At 53.8% G+C, this 26,337-nt stretch overlaps 2 protein-coding genes across 7 annotated transcripts; both read right to left on the reverse strand.

Moving 5' to 3' along the window:
• Nucleotides 1–970: 970 nt before the first annotated feature.
• Nucleotides 971–15,612, reverse strand: Mef2b (myocyte enhancer factor 2B). 5 transcript variants are annotated; one of them, XM_075984580.1, is made up of 9 exons: nt 15,143–15,612; nt 3,583–3,663; nt 3,073–3,276; nt 2,682–2,816; nt 2,257–2,386; nt 2,015–2,148; nt 1,802–1,889; nt 1,595–1,682; nt 976–1,430 (listed from the first exon to the last, which is right to left on the reverse strand). In XM_075984580.1, exons 2-9 carry the CDS (start codon nt 3,634–3,636, stop codon nt 1,211–1,213), a joined length of 1,053 nt encoding a protein of 350 aa, XP_075840695.1. In that variant the 5' UTR covers nt 3,637–3,663; nt 15,143–15,612; the 3' UTR covers nt 976–1,210. The 5 variants fall into 5 exon arrangements, with proteins under 5 accessions (XP_075840697.1, XP_075840696.1, XP_075840695.1 ...); XM_075984579.1 differs by having other exon boundaries at nt 977–1,433; nt 15,179–15,612; XM_075984578.1 differs by having other exon boundaries at nt 977–1,433.
• Nucleotides 15,613–16,963: 1,351 nt separating this feature from the next.
• Nucleotides 16,964–26,212, reverse strand: Borcs8 (BLOC-1 related complex subunit 8). 2 transcript variants are annotated; one of them, XM_075987274.1, is made up of 6 exons: nt 25,860–26,212; nt 23,822–23,934; nt 23,151–23,215; nt 20,798–20,908; nt 20,066–20,143; nt 16,964–19,330 (listed from the first exon to the last, which is right to left on the reverse strand). In XM_075987274.1, exons 1-5 carry the CDS (start codon nt 25,894–25,896, stop codon nt 20,110–20,112), a joined length of 360 nt encoding a protein of 119 aa, XP_075843389.1. In that variant the 5' UTR covers nt 25,897–26,212; the 3' UTR covers nt 16,964–19,330; nt 20,066–20,109. The 2 variants fall into 2 exon arrangements, with proteins under 2 accessions (XP_075843389.1, XP_075843388.1); XM_075987273.1 differs by lacking the exon at nt 16,964–19,330 and adding an exon at nt 19,404–19,882.
• Between the last annotated feature and the right edge of the window lie 125 nt (nt 26,213–26,337).

Here is a 26,337-nt window from a genome sequence, read left to right on the forward strand (position 1 = left end):
CGTGTGAGCTCCAGGGTATACTTGCCAGTCCCCTTGAAAAAGCCATGAGAAAGTTAGATGTCCCCTTGAGGCAGGGCCTCTGCCGGAAGCAGGGCTGAGTTCTCCAGGCTAGATTAATAGTCAGTGAGTCTCTGCCGAAGCTGGGGTTAGTGGCGTGTGCAGGCCGAGGGGGGGGGGGGCTGGACTCTGGTTGCAGGACCCATAACCATCATCGTGCTCTCTGGGCCAACTCTTCAGCCTGGACACACATGAAGGAGGAGGGTGCAGAGCCAGAGCCTTCCCAACTCCCACTGCTTTCCCTGCTTGTTTGTGCATATTTTATGTCTGCCTTCTTGTGGGATGGTGCCAACACAGCCAAGAAGGCCAGAGAAGGGGCGGGGAATCGTGAGTCTGACTCTGTCTCTCTCCATTCTCTGCCACTAAGCCCAGCGATTCTATCGCCACCTCGCTGGCACCCAGGCCACATCCGGCTTTTTTATATGGGTGCTGGAGATTCGAACTCAGATTCTAATGCTTGCACAGCAGGCTCTCTTTCCGGCCGCTGAATCTTTTTTCCTCCCTCTCCCCATTTATACATTTATTCGTTCATCTTGTGAGTCCTTGTGTATGCCCGTGGCGGTCAATGAATAACTTGCAGGCAGTTAGTTCTTTCCTTCCACCAATAAAAACTCAGGTCGACAAGATCGGGAAGTGTATTTATCCCCTGAGCCATTTTAGGGTGGTCTCCTGTTTACTTTTTTAAAACGGTGTCTTTCTTGTCCCAGGCTCACCTAGAACTCCTGTTCACCAGAGTCAACCCGCTCTCAGCAACCCTGGCGACACGACTGTGAGCTCATTTCAGACTCACACCTCCAAGAGCAGCTCAGGCCTTCTGGCTTGCTCTTAGTGGCGTCCCCTATGGCTCCTTCTCCGGTCACATCCCCACCCTCCACCTGGCCTTTTTCCTCTTGGAATCCGTTTCTACGACGTGCGCCCCCAAACCATTGTGGACTTAAAGGAGAGACTGGGTATCGATACCTCATGCTCGGGAGGCTGGGGGAGGGGGGCTTCCCAGCACCCTCCCGGAGCCGTGGGCTTTATTGATGCAGCGGCCCCACGAAGGAACAGGTGCCTCACGAGTGAGGGGCATCGCGTGCCCTCGCCCTCCTGGCTGTGCAGGGAACCGGAGACTGCGGGATGTCCGTGGAGGCTGAGAGGAGTCTTCTGGGCGCTACCGCGGCCAGCCGTCAGGGGTCAAGCGACTCAGGGAGGCCGCAGGCCGAAGTGGCTCCGCTAGGGGCCTGGTGAGGAGCAGGGGGTAGGGGTAGGGCCTGGGGAAGTCGCTAGAGGCCCCAGTGGCAGGGGACAGCCGCTCGGACTTAATGCTGATCGGGGGCGTTTGAGGGGAGGCCACTCGGCTGGGGGGACCCTCCTCACACATGCTGCGGGCGCTGCTGGAGAGGGGAGACAAGGGAGGCAGGAAGGTGAGAGATCTTACAAGGTAGATGAGAAAGCTTACCCGCCGTGGAGCTCTGTGAGTCCCCTCTAAGTCTCGCAGTCCACCCTCAACCCAATCCAGGCAAGTCTCCCGACCGCCAAGGGGCACCCAACTCACCCCGGCCGGGCTGGGTCCACCGCGTCCCTCGTCGGGGGCCAGGGAGAGGACTGCAGGGGGAGTGAAGCGGTGTCTCCGGGGCTGCAATCTGCCGGGAGAGGCTGGCTGAGCGGGGCTCCTGACAGAACCCCGGCCCTCCCCACGCCGGGACTCAGGGCTGGGGCGAGGGACTCTAACGGGCAGGCAGGTAGGACGGGGTGGGCGCACCTGCGGAACTTGTTGGCAGGAAGGCAAAGCTACCCAAAGCGGGGCCCGGGGCGGCGGCGGAGCTCTGCAGGCCGCTGTACAGGTTCCTCTGCCGGGAATGCAAGGAGAGAAAACTGAGGCCGGGGTGTGACCACCTGCCTCCTCCCTTCCTCTTTCCCTCTACTTTCCATCCTTCTCTTCCTCCTCCGTCTTCTCCCATCCCCCCCTCCTCACCGAGATGCCCAGTCCCCCTCGGGCCCCCATCAGGCCCGCGGGCAGATCTGGCCTCCGCCCATCAGTTGCCAGGTACAGGGGTGGCGGTGTCTTGCCGGCAAGGTGGCTCGGAGAGAAGATGGGGTGTCCCAGGCCTGGGGGGAAGACCCAGGGAGAGAGGGATGGTAGTGTCACCAGCGAGACCAGAGCCAGGATCCTCGTGCCCTTCCACTCTCCCCATTCTGGCTCCTTCTAATGCTCACCTGGGGGTCGAAAGAGGGGTGGGAGGCTGTGGACAGACGGGTCCTCCCCCAACCCGCTGGGGTCGCAGCCGGGTGGGGCGAGTGGGACCCGGTAGGACAGCTCTGAGACCGACATCGCAGGGGCCACTGGCTGCGGACAGAGATGTGGGAGAATGAGGGTCTGTCTGGAGATTTAGACCTAGATACAAGACTGGGGTTGCCGAGTGGGCTCCATCAGACTGGTTCGGAGTCCAGGCCTCTCTCTACCGATCTTGGGGTGTCTGATTTGTTGAACTCTTTCAACTCTTTTTGTTGTCTTTCAAAGCCTGGGTCTTAATGCGTATCCCGCAGAGACGATTGCTCAGCCCCTCAGGACGAGATCACACTCTGAATTGGAAGTGTTTGGAGGTCGGAGAGATTAGAAGGAACAGGGAAAGTTCTCTTACATAGATCCGAGGCAGGGGCGAAGCCGAGCCTCTGTCATCTCCCAGCGTCCTCAGCAGCTTCTCTCCAGGCCCGTCTGACCCCTCCTCCACCTCCAGCTCAGGCCCATCCAGGCTCACGCCCCTCCTCCTCAAGGTCTGTGGGAACAGCAGATGGCGGGGTGGGCCCTCCGATCTTACCCGACTTGGTTCTAGGGTACCTGAGAGAGGAGACCTTCTCGGGCTAGTCTGCTGGAGGGATACACGATAGACATGGCCTGCTCCTGGGAGACCCAGAAACTAAATTCACAGTAAGTCCCCCGAGGTTCAAGTCCCCACGGAGTAGCTTAGAAGCTACCGAGGTCATGTAGCATGGCTGGGATGCTCCCGGGGCCTTTCAGGTAGCTTCAGGTACCTGCAGGATATCCGCATTGGTGCGGCTCTCATGCGGCTCGCTGTACTCGGTGTATTTGAGCAGCACCCGGTCCATGTCGCTGCTCGCATACTGGAAGAGGCGCTGCGCGCTGTTGAAGATGATCAGTGCGATGTCGCAGTCACACAGCACGCTCAGCTCGTAAGCCTTCTTCATCAGCCCGAACTTGCGTTTGGTGAATGTCACCTGCACCACAGAGGCGAGATGGGGTGTGGTGGGGTGGGGGCGTTAAAGGAGGGAACTGCAGAGCGAGCGTCTCTGCTCTAGTTTCCATCCGAGCCTGGGAAACTTCTCTGCGCGTTTACAACTCCCCAAGTGTCCAGGTGTCTTCTGAGAAGATTGGGCCCGGGGAAGCAGAACCCACGGTTTCTGTCTCAGTCTCCCCAAAGGGGCCTCAGGACTCAGACTTCTCTGCAAGACCATTTGTTTAGCCTGGCTGTGCCCCTGCCCCGAATGTCACCTCCCCCAATGGTGATGCAGTCTGGGACTCACCTGCCTGTTCCTTTGGTCTAGAATGCGTGAGATCTGGATTTTTTTCCTTCCCATTGTGCCTGGATGAGCTGAGTGACTCTTCTGAAAGAGCGCAGGAGGGAATGGCTGGAACGAGGCCAACAGTGGCAGCCTCTGCCCTGCCCACTTCAAGTCTCTGAACCCCAGTGATGACAAGGAGAAGGAAGGCAGGCCAGGTCACCCAGACAGCCCCTGCTGGGCTTCAGTAAATGCAATGCACTGTGGAGATCCATGCACTTCCACATCCCTCCACCTAGGAAGCTGAAACAGGAGGAAGCTGGGATCCAGGCCAGCCTCAGCTCCTCCTGGAGATGGAGGTCATCCAAAGGACCGTCCAGAGTATATCACTCACTCAGATGTAGAGGGTCACTAGGATGCCCTCTGGACAGTGGATACAGAAATGGAGGTTGTTTCCCCACTGCTGTGTGCTCGTATGTACGTATGTGGGGTGGAGGGCCTGGAGACAGGCCCCCTCTGTCCACCACATTGGTCTAGTTCTGCAGATGGAACTCAGGCACTTGGGTAGACAGCAGATGTCTTTGCCAGCTGAGCCACCTCATTCACCCTCTTTTTTGTTTGTTTGTTTTGTTTTGTTGAGACAGGATCTCTACATGTAGCTTTGGCTGTTCTTGCAATGTTGCTGGCCTCAAACTCACAGAGATCGACCTGTCTCTGCCTCCAGAGCACTGGGCTTAAAGGCATGTGCCACACCCAGCTCTTTTCTTTCCTTAATTTAGTGAATTCTGCATACAATTCACTAGTTTAATGTGCACAGTTAAATGGCATTTAGTGTGTTTTCCATAGTGTTTAACCACTACCTCGGTCTAATTTCAGAACATTCCATGGTCATCAGGCTGCAGCTGCCCCCACCCCTACCCCCCATTCCCTCTGCTTCCTGGCTCTGGGATCCTGTTCTAGATCTCTCCATACATGGGTCACACACCGTCTGGGCCTGGGGGCTCCCCACATTTTCACTATGGGACATGGAAGGAGAGTGTTCTGAGACATGGTTTTGCTAAGTAGAAAAAAATCCTCCTGCCTCAGCCTCCAGGGTGCCAGTGGAACAGGTGTGGTCACCACATCCCCTCAGGAAAACGCTCTGCTGTGTTTTTTACTGCATGGACTTGAGAAAAAGGCACCCCTGGCAGACTGGGAACTCCACTAAAGGGTCAACATGGGGACTTGGGAAGTCCCTGGCCTCCATAGTAGAGATCCTGGGTCTCCCTGGCCTCCAGCAGTTCCAGACTAGTCTGGGCTGTGGTGAGAACTTACTTCAAATAACGAAAACAAGATAAAGTTTCTGAGCTGGGCAAGGACGGTACACTGAGGATGTCGGCACTCAGAGGCTGAGGCAGGAGGCTTGCTGGAGTCGAGGAACTCTAGACTAGTCTGGGCTTCATTGTGGGACTGTCTCAGGAGCGTGAGGACCTGACTACAACACCCAGCACCACAGCAGAGCCTAACTGAGGAACCAGCCCTGGGGTTAGTGAAGGACAACATCTCAAAACCATGAAGTGTGATCTAGGGAGAAGATTCCAGGGGTTAGAGCTCTGCCTTCACGAGAATGATGACCTGAATTTGAATCTCAGGACCCACGTAAAATCTAGGTGCTCATGTCTAACCCCAGTGATGAGAATAGAGGCACAGGAGGAGCACTGGGGCTCAGTGGTTGTGAGCCTAGATCCAGGTTCAGTGAAAGACCCTGTCTGAAAAGAATAATGTGGGAAGTGATAGAGCAGGACACCCAGTGTCCTTTGCACAAGTGCACACACATGCACACATACACAATGCACACACATATGCATACACAGACATGCACATACACGCACATGCAAATATGCACACACATGTGCATATACATACATATGTACAATACACACACACACACTGAAAGCAGTAAATCATGGCATCCCACATCAGCCTCTGATCTCCAAATGCACATCCACAAAGAGGAAAGAGAAGAAGGCTAGGGTTCCCACCGGCCCAGGGCACTACATCCTGCATACAAGCCTGGGCTCCCAGAGACCCAGGCCAGGGAGGCTGAAGGCTGGGCCTGGGACACATGCCTTTGAGACAGAGAAGTAGCTGACCCTTCTCAGATGATCTGAGCTTTTTGTTTTTTGTTTTGTTTTTTCTCTCTCTCTTTTTAAAAAATTTTTAAGAGACAAGGTCTCTGTAGTCCAGGCTGGCCTCAAACTCACATTGTAGCAAGAGAAGGCCACTGTGTTAGGGATCAGGTAGCTCTAGAGTCCTTTCATGACACAAAGGTATCTGTTGCCCACAGGGAGGACAAGATAGACACAGGGCCCTTACTCCCTTGAAGACAGTCCTCTCTGCAGACTCTGGGGCGTGGTCACCTCAGAGTCACAGGGGCCTGCATCTGTCCCCCACAGCCCCCACCTGCTGTCTGGAGAGGTGGGTGGGCAACAGGTGTCCAGGTAGACAGGCCACGCCCAGTGCCACTCTAGGCTGATGATGAGCTCAGAACACGAGAGCTGGGGGCTTCAGATGGTGGCTCACACCTGTGATCCTAGCACTTGGGAGGGTGAGGCCAGCCTGGGCTGCCAACACTCCAGAGACAGGGGCAGGGGACTTCTTGAGCTTTGGAGTTCCCAGTCAGTCAGACCTACAAGACCTACATGGTGGGACTCTGTCTTAAAACAAAAAACAAACAAACACAAAACAGGTGTGGTGGCACACACCTGTCATCTTGGCACTGAGGAAGTGGGGGAAGAGTATTAGCTAAATGTATCTAAGGCTAAGTGGATCTGAGGTTAGCCTGGGCTACATAAAACCCTGTTTCCCTCCCATAAAAAGAAAAAGAGTAGCCTTTTGGGTAGCTGGCTAGGGCTACTCTCTTGTCCCCAACCCAATTGGTCTGGCTGTGGCTCCCATCTTCCTGGGAGTCCTGTATCCAGTGGTGTGGAATACTTCAGCTGGCATATGTGAGATGCTGTGGGCTAGCCTTCACCCTCTCTGAGCTGGGTCTCCAAGTCAAGTCCAAGGAACAGATCCAGGAAGAGCAGGCCCCGCTCCAGATTCTCTTACTAAATTTAACCCCTCGCTAATTTTACCCTTTGCTGGAGTCATGCCTTTCCCAGGGCTGGGATGTGTGGTCAGAACCCAGGCAGGTCCCTGGAGGCTGAAGGGGGGCACTGGACCAGAGGTTCCCTTGGCCAAAATGACTCCGGAAATGCCCCAATCCAGGGCAAATGAGGGTCAGGCCAGGCTTGGACCTGAGTCCCTGGGTCCTAGAAGACCTGAAGGCAGCTCTCTGTGTCCTTGAACTGTGAGGAAGGGACATTGGTGAGGGGAGAACAAGGGTGGAGTGCTCAGAGAAGGGATGCAGGGGCTCTCTTTGAGCAGAGACTTGAGGAAGTAAGTTCCTGGCAGAAGAGACCAGAAGAGGCAAGGGCCCCGAGGCTGGAAGGGGGCTGGAGCCTGGAGCAGGGCCGGGGGGACCTCTGCCTCCAGCACACAGATGACTTCGGTCTGTCACTGAGGGCACAGAGAAAGTTGTGGAGAAACAGGCTTTTTATTTTCATTCCTTGAGACAGGATCTCACAGCCCAGGCTGTCCTGCAACTCACTGTGTAGACCAGGCTGGCAACTTACAGAGATCCACTTGCCTCTGCTTTCTGAGTGGTGGGATTGAAGGTGTGCACCACTATACCCAGCTAATTCATTTAGTTTTAAGACAGGGTCTCATTATGTAGCCCTGGCTGGTCTAGAATTTACTATGTAGATCAGAATGGCCTCGAACTCACAGAGACCCCCGTGTTTCTGCCTCCCCAGCGCTGGTGCTAAGGCACAGCCACCACTCCTAGCTATGTATTCATTTTTAGTTTTTGAGACAGGTTCTAGGTTGGCTTCAACTCCTGATCCCCGTCTCGGGCTCCAGAACACTGGGCTGACACTCAAACTCTCAAGGGAGCAGGTTGGGGTCAGGGTGTAAGCAGCTAGGGGGTGGATGGGAGACCAGGGCTCTGCCTGGGCATGAGTTGAAATTCCAGCATCCACATAAAAAGTCATCTGCCCTGGGGAGGTGGGGCTTCCTGGCCAGTCAGTCGGGCTGAATAGCTGAACTCCAGGCTTAGTCAATGACCTTGTCTCAAATAAGGTGGAGCCAGGCCTTTAATTGTAGCCTTGGGAGGCAGAGAGTTTAGATGGCCAGGGATGCGTTGTGAGGCAGAATGACCGAGATACCCAATGCTGACCTCTGACCTTCACACATGAGACATCCCCCCCCCTCCGCAGCTTCCTGCTCACTTCCTCTTAGACGCTTCCCCATCGGACACCCAGAAATACACGAGAGAATGCAAATCTCCACTCACTCAGCACGGGCTGCAGACCCTGTGCCCAGGTGTGACAGGCGAGAGGAGTGCGGAGGTGGAGGCTGGGCAGATCTATTTGTACTTCCATGCAAATTACCCAGCCACAGGCCGACCCCAGGGCCTCTGCTCCAGATGTTGGGGTGATCGGAATGTGGGGAGGAGGGAGCAGCCCAGTATGAATATGGAGGACATTGAGAACTGGGGAGGTGGCTTCCACACCCAAGTACTTCCCAGTGATGTCTAGCCAGGACGGGAGTGTTCAACTGCGTTCAACACTGCAAGTGAGAGAGCAGAGGATCAGAAGGGCAAGGTCATCCAGGGCAGAGTGGGGCCAGGTCCTGGAGGAAAAGCACCATGCAGTCAGAGGAGGGTCTGCAGTGGTGCTGAGTAGAACTGATGGGGACACTGGGGGCTGCTATGTGGGTGACACACAAGCCCTGGGTGGGCCAAGAGCCAGACTCTCAGGCCTGAGCTCTGAGCGGGTGATTGCTGGGGAAATTACAAAGTCTATGACAGGCAGGAGGATTGTGTTCAGTGAAGCCAGTGCAAAGACCCCGAGGAGGGAGAGCAATGGGGATGCTGCTGTTCCAGCGCCGGAGGAGGCCGTGCTTCAGCAGGTAAAACACTCTGTGCTGAACCCGAGGAGCTGAGTGTGAGCACAGGACCCACTCCTGGAGGCTGTCGTCTGAACCCCACACACTGGTTGTGGCATGCACGCACGCACACACACACACACATTAATGACTGTTAAATTTTTGTTTTAAAGGCAGGGTCTCACAATGTAGCCCTGATTCTCTCAGAACTCATTACATAGACCAGGCTGGCTGAACTCTGCCTGCCTTTGTCTCCTTCATGCTGAGATTAAAGGGGTGCACCACCACACCTGGTTATGGAAGTAATTTTTTATTAAAATAAAACATTCTCTCTCTCTCTCTCTCTCTCTCTCTCTCTCTCTCTCTCTCTCTCTCTCTCTCTCTCTCTCTCTCTCTCTCTCACGCACGCGCGCCTCTTGTCTGATGGGATTTGTGGTTAGAAAGTCAATCAACAAACTCTCTTGACGGTCTTACGAACCACAAACTATCACCTCCCTAGCTCAGTGTGGCCTCTGGGTCCCTAGGTGATGGAAATGAGGGTGATTAGGAGGGATCCCACCTTCCAGTAACCTCTAGTCTCTTACCCAAATGAGGCCTCGGTTTCCCCCGCACCCGTAGAGGAAAACAGGTTAAAAACACCTCTCCTTCCAGCCCGAGGGCTTCAATTTGTCTTTCCTTCCCAGAAGTCAAATGCGGACCTCGGGATGTTGAATGCCAGGCCACATCCAGCCTCCGACTTGTTCCCCCGCGATGGGCCACCGGGCTGCACAGGGACCCACAGCCCTGCGCGAGCCGAGAAAGCAGAAGTGAGAGGCAGGTGGGAGCCAGGCCCGCGGGACACGCGGCCTCACGCAACCCGGGCAGCGGTTTCATCACCTGCTCCCAGGACTCCTCATTACGACGACAGGAAGCGCCCCCTGGAAAACCGAGACCCCTCCCCGCCCTCTCCTGGGGGCCCCCCAGAGGCACTCAGAGCGACCCCAGCTGCCCATCTCCCCACAGCTGCAGCTGGCGACACGCCCCTCCGCACTGGGCGGGACCTGAAGGGCTGGGGGCGGGGCCTAGATCACAGCAACTTCGGGTTGAGCAGGTGTGTGTGTGATCAGTAACCCCGCAGTAGCCGCAGCTTTACCACCAAAACTGGGTCAATCTGGACCTCCCGGGGGTGCCTGGCTGCCTAGTTCTTTCTCTGGGTAGGGGACAGATCAGTGTAAGTATTCCAAGTAGTCTCAGGCCACGTGGGCCGCTGGGAGAGCTGGAGAAACCTTAAGATGGCCAGAATGGGGAAAGACTCTACCTTCATTGGAGATACCTCGGACCATGGGGATGTAACAATAGATCCCCAGAACATTCCGGCATCCCTGCCTACAAAAGCCATCAAAGGATCTGGCCTAGTGTGACACTATTACCCTGGAGCTCAGGTGGTGAGGCAGGAGGACAGCTTTCAGTCTGAAGCCAACCTAGCTAAACAATGAGTTCCTGGCTAGCCTGGGATACAGTGCAATCCCATCTCACAAAACAAAGACAGAGATATCCCTAAATCCACACAGCTCTCCAAACTTAACCCCAACATAAGACCTGCTTCGGAATCTCCGAGAAGTGTCAATCCTCAGATGCATGTAGCCTCCCGCCATCCAGACTGCCACAGATCCAGCCAGTCCCCTCAGACACACAGAGAGACCCCTAAACTTTCACCCGCCCCTGACATATGCAGACCTCGAAATCCATGCTGGCCCCTGTGACATGCATGCATCCCTAGAGGCTCCAGCCCAGTTCCAGCTTCCCTTCTGCTGTGGGTGCTCACTCAGCCTGAGGTGCTGAGAGATGTGTGTGTGTGTGTGTGTGTGTGTGTGTGTGTGTGTGTGTGTGTGTAAATCTCATTTCCAGTATTCTAGGAAGGTCCCCAGGCCCTGTGTCCATGGGTCCTTCTGGTGTCTCTCTTGGGAACCTCTGAACTGCTCAAGGTGGGGGGTACAGACAGTGCGTTCAGTGGGACCAATCCTGGCTGCCGGCTGCCCAGAGCTGGGTCAAGGATAACATGTTGCTTTCTTCTTTTGGGGCTGAAGATATGTTGACGCCTGTGTGCTAGGGAAGCCCTGTGGTGCTGGTTCCATTCCTTGTCCTTAGTCTCCTTTTAAAAACCTCATAGAACAGAGCACAAGCCTGAAGTCACAGATGGCCCTGTCTGTAAGACATCCTCATGCTGTTGGGAGTTTCCTCAGCACACGTGAAGCCTGCATGCCACCCCCACCACCCCACGGAAATAGGCATGGTGGTAAACACCTGTAATCCCAGCACTGAGATGTTCAAGGCCAGCCTTGGCTATGTGCGACCCTATATTAAAACAAAACAAGCCACACTTGATCACACACCCTTCTTCCTAGCACTGTGAGTCAGGTGCAGGAGGATCTCTGAGTTCAATGCCAGCCTGGTCTACATGGTGAATTCCAGGTCAGCCAAGGCTACATAGTGAGACCCTGTCTCAAAACCACAGCAACAATAACAAGAATGAAAAACAAAAGCCCCTACACATAAAATAAAAATCAATTTTACCAGAGAAAGACGGGGATTGGAGAAGAGAGGGGACAGAGGAGACTCGGAAGGTAACGCATTTGAGCATACGGACCTGAGTTTGACCCCCAGAGTCCACACGGAAGCCAGGCAGATCCAAGGACTTGATGGTTGACCGGCCTTGCCAAATGGCAAGTTCCAGGTTTGGTGAGACACTGTCTCAACAGTAAGAGAGCGTCCATAGGTGTGATCACCCGCTTCGTAAGGGGCACTGCCCCAGGAACAGGGACAGACCATGCTCTGAGCTAAATCCTACTGCCCCATATCAGGGGGCCCCAAACATGTCCCTTGAGCCTCTACAGTGGCTGCAGGGACAGCCCAATATTTCCCTCTTTATTCCACAGAAAGGTCTTCCCTCAGGGAATTGGTCCCCAGAGGCCCAGGTCTCCCTGCTTGGGAAATTAACACATCTGTCAGCAGTGGGTGGAAGGGACTCTGCCCACAGCTTCAAAAACCCCAAGATATACTAGCTGGAAATCTAAGACAAGGTACCCAGAAATGACAGGGACACCCAGGCCAGGGGTGGACACACATTGGGTTCCCCTCCGGCTGTCAACAACAGATACACATCTGTGCCTGGGAGGTCTGTGTGGAAGGAACAGGAACACCAGCTTGGTCTGGGGGCTTGTACCTCTTATCCAGCAACTGGGAGGTGGAGGCAGGAGGACCAGGAGGCTAGCTCCTGCTGCATAGTAAGTTCACAGAAGAACCTATCTAAAAAAGAAGAGAAAAATGGGGAAACTGAGGCAAGTGACCGTGAGAGTGGCTGTGACAGAGGGTCCAGGAAAGCCATCTGCTAGGACGACGCCATCTGTAGGGACAGGGCTGGCCTGCAGAGGGAGGCCGAGGCCGAGGCTCCTAACCAAGCATCTGCCCTGGGGGAAAGCCCAAGCCCTCATGTTGGACAGGGTGAGTGAGGGCTGCAGACAGTGGAGAACAGGGTGCAGAGCATTATGGGATGGGTTATGTTGATCCACGATACTCAGATTTAGTGGCTGTGGTAGGGAGAGAGGTTTGGGGGGGGGCAGGAAGCCTGGGTAGCACCCAGCAGAACAAGGTGTGGCCTGGACCACCAGGGCTGCAGGCTGGGAAAGATGAGACAAGCCTGAGCCCACAACTGTGGGGACACCAGGTCTCAACCACCACCTTTGTTCCCTTTTTGCTCCTCACCTTGACCTGGAGCAAACTAAGACCCAAAGAGGGTGAGTCAGGGATTAGCAGCTTCTCCCCAGCCCTTCTGCTGGGAAATGGCTCACAGTATCTACTATGATTGAGTGCCTACTGTTTGCCCAAGCCATTCACACATGGCCCACCTCACAGTAAAAGCCCAGCTACTGAGAGATAGGTCCTCCTAATCAGAGGAACTGGGCTTCCCCTCAGGGCCAGATGGAGCAGGCTTGGGCTGAAGCGGGAGCCTTCTACAGTCCAAACTGGGAACCGGGCCTGCTATTGTTATTCAGATCAAAATCCAGATTCCAGACTGGGAAAGTTGGGGCATATACATATGTTCCTGGCAAAGCCAGGTATGGTACATGCCTGTCACCCCAGCTCTGAGGTGCAGAAGGATCAAGAGCTCAAGGTCATTCTTAGCTACATAGCAACTTTGAGCTAGCCTGAGGTACTCGAGACGGTCTCAACAAACAACAACAAACCAGGAAGCCAACGAGGTGGCTTTAATCCCAGCACTTGGGAGGCAGAGACAGGTGGATCTCTGTGAGTTCGAGACCAGCCTGGTCTACAAGAGCGAGTTCCAGGGAAGTCGAAGTGCTTGAGCCCCTTCTTTCTCCAAAGTGGGGCTGGGTGTCCCCACCTGGTCTTAGGATCCTCTCCTTCGAGATCATAAGCTGGGCAGGCCGCTGTCACCCCAACACCGAGGAGGTGGAAGCAGGAGGATCAGGAGTTCAAGGCTGGCCTGGACAACATGACACCCTGGCTCAAAAGACAAATTTCTTGTGCTGGGAAGATGCTCAGTGGCTCAGAGTGCTCACTGCTCTTGCAGAGAACTCAAGTTCGGTTCCCATCACCTATAGCAAGTGGCTCACAACTTCAGCTCATCAGTACCCACTCCATGCCCTATACATAATAGTTAAATAATAAAAAATGAATCTTTAAATCAGTAAAAAGAGAAAAATCCAAACCAGATTTCAGTCAGCCCCTGGCCTTAAGTATCTCAAAATTCCGTCCCCTTCAGGATAAGTTTTGTTCCTCTCTTTAGCTAGGTGGGTGACAGACCTGTCACCAGCAAGGAAGATGCAACACCGGAGCTGCTCTTCTTGCAAGTAGTTTATTCAGGACCTTGTTCTTTCTTTCTTTCTCTCTCTCTCTCTCTCTCTCTCTCTCTCTCTCTCTCTCTCTCTCTCTCTCTCTCTCTCTCTCTCTCTCTCCTCTCTCCAGGCAAACCTCTCCCAGCCCTTAAGTAGGCATGGGCTACCAACCCCGGATTGCCAGGTGGGCACACTGCCCATAGGTCCACGCATATGCAAGCAGCTGACAATCATTTCGTGATAATAGGATGAGTCAGGCCTTAGCCAATATTAGGAGTTGATTATCACAGAGAGCACTTGCTTTCCGGATCGCGGAGGGAGGGAGCCAGCACCATCAGGTGCGGCTCCACACAGCTCTCTACACAGACCCAGTTTGGAGAAGCAAGCCTGCCTTTGCAGAGGTCCCTGCAAACTTAGCAAGCAAACCAGAAACACCGATCCTTCTAAATTGAAGTAGGTGCCCCCACACCCACCTCCAGTGCCTAGGACGGAACTTGCACCCATTCTTGGGCTATCTCCCCAGATCCTCACTGGTGAGTTCTAGTCAAGCATTCTTTCCAATCCTGACACACCGAGGGCTCTTTTGAACCCGGGTTTGTTCACAACAACAGCCAGATTTCCTGTCCTTAATTCCACAGGACCACAGTAAGGACTTCAAGGTGAAGGCCTAGACTGTGTCTGACCTCTGTTGGCATCTAGGGCTAGGGCCAGGCAGGGACCAGGCACGGGCCAGGTTCACTGGAATCTACTTCTCTGGATGGAGACTGAGAGGCAGGGGGTAGGTCAGGACCGTAAAAGGGACACTGTCTCAGACATCCGTGAGTTGTTCCCAATGCCATTTCCAAGGAAGACACAGGCATGGGGCAAGGGGTGACCCCTTCATCTTGTCTTCTGTGCCCATGTACATGCCCGAAGGGAAAGATGCGCAATGGATGTCAAGCGGTGTGCACCCTCAGAGGGGTCCCTCAGTGACATGACTTCACAATGGATGTCAAGCAGTGTGCATCCTCAGAGGGGGTCCCTCAGTGACATGACTTCACAGCAGCTCTCACCAATTTTCAAACACAGCCTCAAGTAGGGACACACCTGTGATCCCATAGTTTGGAAACTGAGGTAGGAGGATTGATGAAAGCTTGAGGCTACATACAGAGACCTTATCTCAACTTCTCAACCCTCCTTCTACCTCACACAAAGAAAACCACAAACACAGCCACCACTAGGTAAACATCTGTGATCATGGTACTTGGGAGAACAAAACCAGATTGCCATGAGTTCTAGGTTAGCATGGGCTACAAAGGTGTCTTTTTTCTTTCTTTCTTTCTTTCTTTTTTTTTTTTGTCAAGGTCTCACTACATAGCTTTGTCTGGCTTAGGGCTCACTTTCAGGCTGGCCCGGAAAGCGGAAAGCTCTGTTTCTGCCTTACTGGGACTAAAGGCATGCACCACCAAGCATGGATACATAGACTTCTAGGCCACCCTGGGCTACAGAGTGAGACCCTCTCTCAAACAATGGAGTGTGGACACACTTGAGATCCCAGCACTAAGGCGGGGGGGGGGGGGGTTGAGGCTGGCCTGTGCTATATATTGAATTCCAGAGTAGTCTAAACTATAGAGTAAGATCCCAGACTGAGGCAGGAGGACTGCTGTGAGTTTGAGGCTGGCCTGTGCTATATAGTAACTTTCAGACTAGCTTAGGCTAGAACGAGACCCTACTCAGCAAACATCCCTGAAACCCAGCGCTCCCCACCCTCCCGTCAGACACCGTATGCACACACACACCACCTTTTGCACCCACGCGTGCCCCGGAGCCGTGCACACCTCTGCAGTCCCGGGAGACCGTCAGCGCCGGCCGCACCTGCAAGTCCAGGCGTCTACTGCTGCTCAGGCACTGAGCTCTGCTCCCACCGGCCCCGGGTGCCTTCCCGCGCAGTCCCGCCCCTAAGAGGTGATTGGATGGAGGTGGTGCCTTCATTTGCGAGGGGCAGATGCTTGGGAGAGTCCTGCCTCCTAAGCCCTTGAACTCAGAGAAGATGCTGAGATCCAAAGTGACCAGGTATAGTGAAGCAGGGCTTGGAGGTGCATGCCTGTCATCCCAGTAGCCGGGAGGCAGAGGCAGGTGGATCTCTGTGAGTTCGAGGTCAGCCTGGTCTACAGAGAGAGGTCCAGGACAGTCAGGGCTACAGAAAAACCCTGTCTGGAAAAAAAAAATAAAACAAAACACCACCAACAAAAATAAAATAAAGATGGGTTTGGAGGAATGACTCAGTGGTAATTGAGAGCACTGGCTGCTCTTCCAGAGGACTGGAGTTCAATTCCCAGACCCACACAGCAGCTAACAACTACAACTTCAAAGTCTGACACCCTCACACAGACATACATGCAGGCAAAACATCAATGCATATTGAATAAAAATAAATTATTAAAAAAAGAAAGAGAAGAACGGGGCTGGGGCAGCAGCTGAAACCACCAAGCATGGTGCAGACAGAATTCAACCCCAAGTACTTGAATGGTGGACTCTGGTGTCCCCACTGTGGCACACACCTCATGCTGAGCCTGACCTTAATCTGGACCTTGTTCAGAACTCTGCCACTGCCAGCCCAGACCATGCACCTCAACAGAGCGAGTTCCAGGACAGGCTCCAAAGCTACAGAGAAACCCCGTCTCAAAAAAAATTTCTTTTTCTTACAGCCCTGATTCTGCTAGCAAACTGGACAATGGACCAAGCCAGCCTTTAAGGCTCATGGCCTTCTAAAATCAGAACCACTTCATGGGGGACCTGGACCACTAAGTATGTAGCCCTACCCAGTGGTGCCTCCTGCAGTGTCCTCACGGACTTCTACTGGACCCTGGTCACTTTGTGGCCTTACCCTGTCCTCTTCTGGTCTTCTACCATCATGCTCCTGTCTCAGTTCATCTCTGTGTTTGCAGAGCATCGAAAGAAAAGGATTACAGGGTCAGAGGTCAGGGTCAAAGCTGGCTGGGGACAAGGGGGTAGAATTCCCACATGGGACCCCTCCCAACTCTTTGGAGGTGGAGCCAGGCCAATGGGAACAATGGGAGGGCAGCACCAAAAGGATGAGGGACATTTGCAGTGCTTTCCAATGAATTTGTCTCTGAGTGAGAATCGAGAGTGGGGCAGGAGTGCGGCTGCCTGGGTGGCCTCTGCCTTGTTCCACGTCTGTGTAATTTGAACCCTGTAGTTTCCGCACAACTTCCCAGACTCCCAACCGTGTTTCACTCTTGTAACCCAGGCTCAGAGCAGTCTTCTTGCCTCACACTGTAAGCGTTTGGATGACAGCAGTGAACCACTTCCCACGGCTGCAAACTTTCTCTTCAGACTCAAAACCGAAAAGTTTGTGCCGTGCTATAGGTGAGTCCCCTGCCCTAGCCCAGTTCTCACTCCACACCCACAGGTGTTCTCGGGACACACCAAGATCCGAGCCCAGCCTGGGGGCTTCTGCCTGGGTTCCAAGATGAAGAACAAGGCTCCTGTAGATGAAGGAGCCTGGGGAGCCCCGGCCCCCGGGGCCCCGCTGTTTACTGGGCCACCTCCTCCTGGCTCTGATGCAACCTACAGGCTCTGGTTACGTGAGGGCGGCAGCTGCAGCAGGGCCAGCAGGGCCCTGCACCGGAGCCAACCCGCCCACACAAAGCCACGCCCCCGACTCACAGCAGCTTGCCCCCTGCCCTGGACCCCTTCGGTCCCATCACTTGAGGGACTAGACAAGTTACTACCTCTGGCTATTTAGGTGAGGGGACACATGAGTGGCTGGAGCAAGGGATGAGGAGGTCTGAAAGCCAAGGCTCTTTACTTCGGATTTTTCTCTCTTTCTGTCTCCCTACAAACTACTTATATAATAACAACCCCTGAGCCGAACTGGTAATAAATGCTTTTTTTCCTCCCAGTTTTTCAAGACAGGGTTTCTCTGTGTAGTTTGGAGCCTGTCCTGGAACTCACTCTGTACACCAGGTTAGCCTGTCTCTGCCTCCCGAATGCTGGGATTAAAAGGCGTGTGCCACCACCACTGGGCAAGGCACATGGACTTAAACTCATGGCTAACCTATGTTACATGACAAGAACCTGTCTAAAAGGAAATAAAAGATCTGTGAGATGTTCAGTGGGTAAAGTGCGTTTGATTCCCATGTCCTCTGATCTCCACATTTACACGTGCCGTGACACAGTGCCCCACCCCCCCAGTAAAATAAATGTCAGTTTTACAAGTCATAAGCACAGGCCACTGTGAGTCCCTTTCCAGCCCTGGTGGATCTGGGGGAGCCCATTCAAGGTCAGACCCTGCCAGACTATTCCTAGTCAGGTGGCTGACTGGTCTCTTGGATGCCCCATGGCACAGGAAGATCACCTTCTGTCTCCAAGTTACTGAATGAATTTTGGTTGGAGCAGTGTGGGGACAGATGTACGGCTTGATGAGTGCCTTGGTCCTCTGGAAGCTCAGTTCACTCTCAAAGGACCAGAAGCCTCTGTCAGGTTTGTGTGGGCAGGGCTGTGCACCCAGACCAGTGTCTGCTCTTGGGGGAGACGCAAATGAGATGTAAAGTAACTGTGGCCCTGGGAGGCCTGGGCAACAGGTGTTGAGGTGAGGGGCAGACCAGAGTCCTGCTGAGACCTCTGAAAGATAACAGCTGCCAGCTGAGGGGGCACCCAAGGGCTGGGGTGGTAAGGAGCCCTGCCTCCTTAAGTTCAGTGCACCCAGTGTTTCTGTGGCTGAATCCTGGGGTACCTTTTATATTTACTACCTATTTACATACGTGTATCTATGGAAGCACAATTGTGTGGGTGTTGGGGTTACTAGCTTTGGCGACATGCCTGGTTTTTCTGATGTGGGTTCTGGTGGCTGAACTCAGGTTCTCACAGCTGTGAGGCAAGTACTTAGCTGACCGAGCCCTCTCCCCAGCCCTCCTGTACATGGCTTACCATGTCTTGGGCCCTCTCCCCAGCCCTCCTGTACATGGCTTACCATGTCTTGGGCCCTCTCCCCAGTCCTCCTGTACATGGCTTACCATGTCTTGCATGAGCAGAGCTGTGATAACATGCTCCTGTTCCACCTGCTACAACTTTGGCAATTCTTTCAGTTGGAGTTTGTGGGGTTTTTTTTGTTAGCTTGTTTGGTGTGTGTATATGATTTGGGGGAACCTAGGGCCTGGTTGTAGGACAGACATGGAATCTGCCCCATCAGGACCCAGGAGAGGGGAGCTAGTGGCGAAGCCAGGGACTCAGGTCCTGCCCTGGATGGAGGTGGGAGACAGTCATCCAGTGGCTCCAAAGAGATCAGACAGGGAGATGTATTCCCATCGATCTCAGAGAAGCCAGCACCCAGTCCTGCATCACTTGTCAGAAGCAGGGTCAGGGTCTGGTCTTCAGCTATGTGACCCCAGCATGGAAGAACAACTTCTGAACATTCATGTATGCGCACCAAGACTGCCCTGGGGTGCGACTGGAATAGTGAGCCTGGTTCATGGCCAAGGGGAGCAATTACGGCTGAGCCAGGAGTTCCTGTTGAGTTCTCAGTGTGATGTCCAGGGGTCTGCTTCTGCAAGGACTGGAAAGGGGGTGGGGGAGCTAAGGGTGGGAAGGCCAGGACTCAAACCCATCGAACCCATCAGGGTTCGAGTGGGGGCAAGTGCCTGGGGCGGGCTATCCCACCACCAAGCCAGTTTCCTCTTGTATAAGAGATTGTGCTGAGGATCTTGGGTCTGGACAGGCTGCGAGGATCTGAACCCATGAAGGCCACTGGTAACCCAGGAGAGGCTTTGGAACTCAGAGGGCTGCGGATCCCAGGGAGGTGAAGAAGTCTGAAGAGATGAAGTTGGGATCCAGAGCCCAGGATGCCCCGAGGTGAGCAGAGCAGGAGACACATGACTCGGGTGCCCAGGCGTGCACCAGTGCCGACAGGATCAGTGCACACTTGGGAGCCCTTCCAGATGCTCCTCAAGTGAAAAACTGCCCATCTCCTGTGGTGGGGACAACAGCTGGTGAGAGTCCAGATACCTGGCAAGCTGAGGCTTGCCACTGAATGCCCACTGACTGGTGCCCAGTAGTTCTTGCTACCCAAAGAGCTGAGAAATGCTTACTGTACAAGTGAGATGCTTAATTAATGCTTGATGACCTCATCACTCAGTAAGTGCTGACTTACACTCTGCGCCTCTGGGCTGTGAGCCAGTCTTTACACTCTCTGCCTTCGCAGCACCAGTGGGACCCGTGGGTGAGCCCCTGTCTGAGGTGGAGAGGACCCTGGACCCCCTCCCCAACACAGCAACAGGCAAAGGCCAAAGGAAGCACCTAACTCCCTGCAGCCTGAAGCAGCATCAGGAGCTGGTCAGTTTATAGTATTGTAAGGGTCAGGACTGTGGACGCTTCTTTCTTGCATGGACACAATGTCACAATGTATGCCATCGCTGACCACATGGCCTCAGCTGGATAAGCCATGTTTACAGAGAATGAGGATGCAGCCTCAAGGTCACACAGCAGCTGAGTGGTTGGGGGCATAGGAGCCAGGTCTCTGCCTAAGGGAGGAAGATGAAGCAACAAGAGGCCTGAGCAACAGAGATTCATCAGAGTGAGACACCCCTCCCCGCGGCCAAGAAACCATCCCTGAAGAGCAGCCGGAAAGCCCAACAGTTAGACAGCAGGCTGCAGGGACACAAAGAAAGGGGTTAGCTTAGTAGAGTGGCAGCCTCTGCACTGACCTGGGTGGGCAGCTGGTGGCCCTGAGAGTTTTGCATGGTCAGGGTCAGGCTACAGTAGGAGGGGATGGTTTCTCCTGGCTGGAACAAACATTTGGAATGCATGAGACTGATGCCACAGATCGGGAGACAACTCAGCCTAGCTGACTAGGGGTTGGAGTCACACCCTGAACCTCAAGACCATGGTCTGAGCTTTTGGTCTTCTATAAGGGTGGAATCAGCACCTACTTCAGAGGCCAGGCCAAGCTGACTGGAAGGATAGGGTGCAACCCAGATGCAGCGTTCCTGCTGCTGTTCCATAGTCGGCGGAGTCAGGTGAAGACTGGCTGAGGCTGGTACGGGTCAGCTACGAGTTTATTGAGTTATAATCAACGTGGAGAAATCTAAGGACAGTAGGTGCTTGTCATCTCCCTGGGCTTCAACTGGAAACAGCCTGGCAGGGCAGGATGGAGAGCCCAGCCCCCACACACAGCTTCCCACTAAATCATTCCCCATGCTCTCTCCCTGGGCAAGAGTGCCAGTCTCAGGGCCTTGCTCTGTTCACTCTCCTGGGGATGCTGCTTGCCTACACACTTCCTCTGATCTGTTTCTAGGTCACTGTCCTTGTGAGTCTGTCAACCAGGCATGGCTGTCACAGTTCCTCACACACAGCTGGGATATTTATGCCACAGATGACAAAGAACACCTGCACAGCTCACTGGTTAGGATGCTGACAGGGGTGGGTGGCTGGGCTACCTGTGGCCCTGGGCGCTGTTGTTCATGTGGTCCCGGATACTGATGGCCTGTTTGAGCAGGCCTTCGACACTACGGAAGTACACACTGCTGTCCATCAGGCTCTTCACAGCACTGAAACAGAAAGGAGTGAGGATCAGCATCAAGGCCACCAGGAATGTCCCTATCCTGTCCAGAGTCGGGAGCTGCAAAATGTGGGCTCAGCCTTCAACACTGCTAACTATTAACAATTAAAAAGGGTTTCATGTCTATAAAGGAAACAATCTAAATCTGAGACAACTCAGCCCAGGGACCGCCGTGGGCGCCTCTCAGCCCAGGGACTGACGTAGGTACTGCTTTACAGGGCTGGAACTGCTCTTTATCTAGTGTTTAAAAGGTGGCTGGCTGTGTAACTCTGCTTTTAGGATTTGAAGTGTATAGATGAGGCATGCCTGTGTTCCAGGACTGGAGGAGGCTGAGGCAAGAAGATCCCAAGTTTGAAGCCAGCCTGGATTGTAGAGGAAGACCCTATATTTCTTTAAGGAGGGGCTGCATCTGCAAGCAGTAGCAGGTGGAGGTCAGAGGACAGCCTGCAGGAGTCAGTCCTGATTCACAAGTGGTCAGGCTCGGCACGGGTGCCCTGTCACCAGCCCACATCCTTCCTGGGAGCAGCAGTGTGAAGGGTTTTATCACTCTCATGTCCGGCAAATCCCACAGAATTTTTGATGAGGGAATCAAGTCCTCATTAGGAGTTCATGCAATCCCAGGCAATCGAGGTGTGCACAACTAAAGCAGCCGGCTGAGACCGCACTTAACAGAAGCAGTGAGACACTGGAGTGGGTGAGTGGCCCAGGCCGCACAGTAGGCAGAACACAGGAATGGTGGCTCAAAAGAACTGCCCTGCCAGCGAGGAGGAGGCCCAAGAATGCAGAGAAGAGCCAGGTGTTGTGGCGTACGCCTTTAATCCCAGCACTTGTGACACAAAGGCAGGAGGATTTCTGAGTTTGAGGCCAGCCTGGTCTACAGAGAGAATTCCAAGACAGTCAGGGCTACCTAGTGAGACCCTACAGAGAGGAAGACTTAGGCTTTTCTTTTTTCTTTTCTTTCTTTCTTTTTTTTTTTTTTTTTGATTTTTTTTGAGACAGGGTTTCTCTGTGGCTTTGAAGCCTGCCCTGGAACTAGCTCTTGTAGACCAGGCTGGCCTCAAACTCACAGAGATCCACCTGCCTCTGCCTCCCAAGTGCTGGGATTAAAGGCGTGCGCCACCACTGCCCAGCATGACTTGGGCTTTCAGACAGCCCAATGGGCACAAAGACTCAAGGCCATACTCACAGAGCCAAATATGGGTTTTCGAACCTGGAGAGGGAATGAAATTTATGCCCTGACAATGACACGGCACATGTGTGCCTACACACACACACACACACACACACACACACAATCTCAGGTGTGAGCAAAAGTCATGTGCAAACTGACCTCAGCTCCTGGGAAAGTGGAGGCAGAACTGCTTAATCCTGGGTATTCAAGACCAGCCTGGAGATACACTAAAACCCAACTTAAAAACAACAGGACAGGCAGGCAGGGCATGCTCACTTAGCACTGCTGCCCGGGGTCTGCATGGTACACACGCACAGGGTACAAGGCAGCCCTGACCCCCCTTAGCTGTGGTCCAGCTATTTTTGTGTCGGGATGGTTATGTGTGTGTATGTGTTTGTGGGTGTTTGCATGTGTGTGGAGGACAGAGGCCAACACTGGGCAGGTTCATCAATTGTTCTCCACCTTATTTTTCAGGCAAGCCTTCTATCAGCTGAGTCACTAATCTGAGACAACAGTCTCTCAGGGAACTAGGAACTTGCTGACAGAACCGCCCGCCTAGGGGAGCTCCAGGCATGCTCCTGCCTCCACCTTCTAGGAGCTGGACTTGCTGGTGCTCACCATCAGTCAACAAGGGCGCTTCAGATGCGACTTGTGGATAAAAGCACTTTCTCCTGCGAGCCACCCACCCCACCCCAAGTCAGAAGCAAACAGTCAAGTCCCCAAACTCCCCAACAACTGTGCGAAACCGAACAGAGGTGTCATGGCTATACCACAATGGGTGGATGGGATTGGGAATCTATGTCACTCTCCCTCTGACGGATGTAGCAGGGTGTCTCACCTGCAGGCAACAGGGGGATGGGATTGGGAATCTACGTCACTCTGCCCTCTGACAGATGTAGCAGGGTGTCTCACCTGCAGGCAACAGGGGGATGGGATTGGGAATCTACGTCACTCTGCCCTCTGACAGATGTAGCAGGGTGTCTCACCTGCAGGCAACAGGGGGATGGGATTGGGAATCTACGTCACTCTGCCCTCTGACAGATGTAGCAGGGTGTCTCACCTGCAGGCATACTCCACGGTGTATATAGCACCCTGGCTCTGCTCCTCCCATCTCTGCATGTCAGCCTGCAGGATTGGGGAGTGTTAGGAGGGAAGGCTCTATGGGAACCAGTGTTAGATGTCAGATCCTCTCTGAGCTTCCCATTCTAAAAGCCCCACCAAGTCCTCTACTCCCCCACTGAGCGAGTGCTCCACCACCCCACCTGAGTGCTTCACTCCCCCACTAGTGCTCCACCACCCCACCTGAGTGCCCCACTCCCCACCTGAGTGCTCCGCTCCCCACCTGAGTCCTCCGCTCCCCACCTGAGTGCCCCACTCCCCACCTGAGTGCTCCGCTCCCCACCTGAATCCTCCGCTTCCCCACCTGAGTGCTCCATACCCCCAGCTGTCTTGACTTTGCCTTCTGCTATCCTCTTCCCCTAGGGGCTCTGTGTGACTAGCAGGCCTTGAGTCAAACCCTTAGGACTGGCTATTGCATCTACCTGGCAGACTCTTTCTTGGGCTCTTTCCTCACCTTGCTAGTCACTAATCCAGACCATGCTGTCTCCTTCAAAAGTCACCCACGGGCTGCCCCCACATTGTCCAGCATCTCTGCTTTGACTTCAGCCCCTTCACATGTGTACCCCACTTCTGCTCAGGGGAGAGATCCTTGGCAGGGCTGGCAGAACTCACCTTGTGCTGGGCCAGCTCCGGCAGTGAGCGGCGCACATGTTCCTGTAGCCGGTACAGGGCCACTGACGGCTCGTTGGCCAGGACATAGACACTTTCAGTGAACTTGTCTGTTACTGGGTTTGACAAGGAGGGATGGGAATAAGGGACAAGTATTAGACCCTTGTATTTATTCTATTTTGAATTATATGTATGTATCTATGTGAAGATATACATGTAAGTGCAGTGCCATGGAGGCCTCGGAGCTGGAGCTACAGGCAGTTGTGAATGCTGGGGACCAAAGTCCAGCCATTTCTAAGATCACCAAGTGCTCTTAACTGCTGATTAACTGCTGAGATACCTGCTTCTTCTTCTTCTTTTTCCTTTTAAATAGGGTCTCATATAGCCCAGGTCAGACTTTAGCTTTCTGTAACCAGGGATGACCTTAACTCCCAATCCTCCTGGCTCTACCTCCTGAGTGCTGGGACTGCATTTGTGTGCCACCACACCTGGTTTATGTGGCGCTAGGCAAGCACTGCCAACTGAGCCCCAGCCCACATCAGACTCTTAGTTCTTCAGTCTCTGACCCCAATTGAAGTGCACCCCTGTAACCATCATCCACAGGCCCAGGTCAGCTAGAGACTCAAGGGGACATGAGCACATTCTGAGCCCACAGCCCCGCCCCCGCAAATCCACTTCCAGGGGACACTAGGGAACAGTACTATTGCCACTGAAAACCCTCAACATAACATCATACTAGAGACCAGTATGGAACATCATACTAGAATCCAGTAGCTCTGAATTCCCTGTAACTTCACTGTGTAAGCCAGGCTGTTCTCAAACTCGCACCAATCCTCCTGCCTCTGCTTCCCAAGTGCTGTGAAGAGAAGCATGCACGCACCACCATGCCCAGCAGAGGATAACCACTGAACCCAGAGGTGCCTCAAGTCCACATCCCTGTGTGGCCTGTACTCTGAGGTTACCCCATCACAAGCCCTGCCTTAGCAGCATGCCTGAGGCTGCCCTCTACATCCAAGAGCCTGCTAAGTCCACCTGCTTTCATTACCCTAAAACTCATGTCTCCCCCACGTCAACTGCACATAAACCATCATCCCAGCGTAGACTTTGAGCAAGGACTTTCCAGTCTGCCAAGTCTCCAACCTTCCTGCCCCATCCATCAAGGATCTTGTTGCTTCCAAATGCTACTGCCCCCTCTCCCACTGCTTGTACCAGACCAGCTCTGACAAGTCCCAGCTACAGGCGGCAGATGGCGCCAACTCCCAAGGCAAAAATGACGTTGGCCCTGCCTTTATTTCGACCCACGGCTCTCACTAGCCAAAGAAAATAACCTATTTATCCTGTCTTTATTTATTTTGCTGTGTCGGGGATCAAACCCAGAGCCTTGAACATTCTGGGCAAAGTGCTCACGACTGTATTTGGGTTAAGGCTTCACCCCACCACCCAAAATGACTGAGCACTTGAGACGGAGTCGCTCTATGATTAAACTGGCCTTCAATCAGTAACCCGGTTTTTTTGTTTGTTTGTTTTTGTTTTTGTTTTTTTTTGCTTTTTCGAGACAGGGTTTCTCTGTGGTTTTGGTTCCTGTCCTGGAACTAGCTCTTGTAGACCAGGCTGGTCTCGAACTCACAGAGATCAGCCTGTCTCTGCCTCCCAAGTGCTGGGATTAAAGGTGTGCGCCACCACTGCCCTGCAGTAACCCGCTTCCCGCACACTCGTTCACGTGTTCACAGGATAAAAAAATAAATAGAGCTTGGGGTGCGCACTTTTAATTTCAGCTCTCAGGAGGCAGAGGTGGTAGAGGTCAGCCTGGTCTACACAGCGAGTTTTCCAAGACAGTCAGGGGCTACATACTGAGACCTTGTCTGTCTTAGAAACAAACAACAGAGCCTTCCTCTGCCCCCGGTCTCTACTACACGGCTGCCACATCATTTCCCGCCAGGAGACAGTGGCCTCCCTTTTCCGCCGAGCCCTGCACTGCCTTCTCCAGGCTGAGACTGGGCGACTCCCGGAGCCCTCCAATCCGCCCGGGACCCCGCAACACCTTTCTTTCCCTTCAGGAGCATCTCTGGTTCTTCCATAGTGAAGGCAGCCAGGCGGAGCCCCAAAACGGAAGCGGAAGTCGGGAGACTGGGAGGTCTACCTAAACTTTCCGGGTTGAAACTGGTCACGGCAAGCCTCCGGTTCTGGTTTCGGGCTCGCTGATCCCTCTTCGCCTCACCTTCATTCAGACAGGAGAGAGAGGGAAAGAAGGCGATTCGGGCCGTGCGTGTGTGCAGTACAGAGATTTCCTGAGGCTCTAGGATACCTAGTCAAGGACTCCCTGCTGACACCCTGACACAATAATCCTCTGGGACCAGGGCAAGGCAAGGTTAAGATACTCGGTCCCTTTAAATTCGATGAGTCCCGCCCACATGTCTCCGCCTCATCTAGAGAATGCTCCACCCTCCCATCCGCAGGTGGCTCCGACGGGAAGACCGTGGGGGCGAAGACGCAGGAGCAGCAGCACAGCGGCACATGCG

Source organism: Microtus pennsylvanicus, chromosome 9, assembly GCF_037038515.1.
Source record: "Microtus pennsylvanicus isolate mMicPen1 chromosome 9, mMicPen1.hap1, whole genome shotgun sequence".
Classification (NCBI taxonomy): domain Eukaryota; kingdom Metazoa; phylum Chordata; class Mammalia; order Rodentia; family Cricetidae; genus Microtus; species Microtus pennsylvanicus.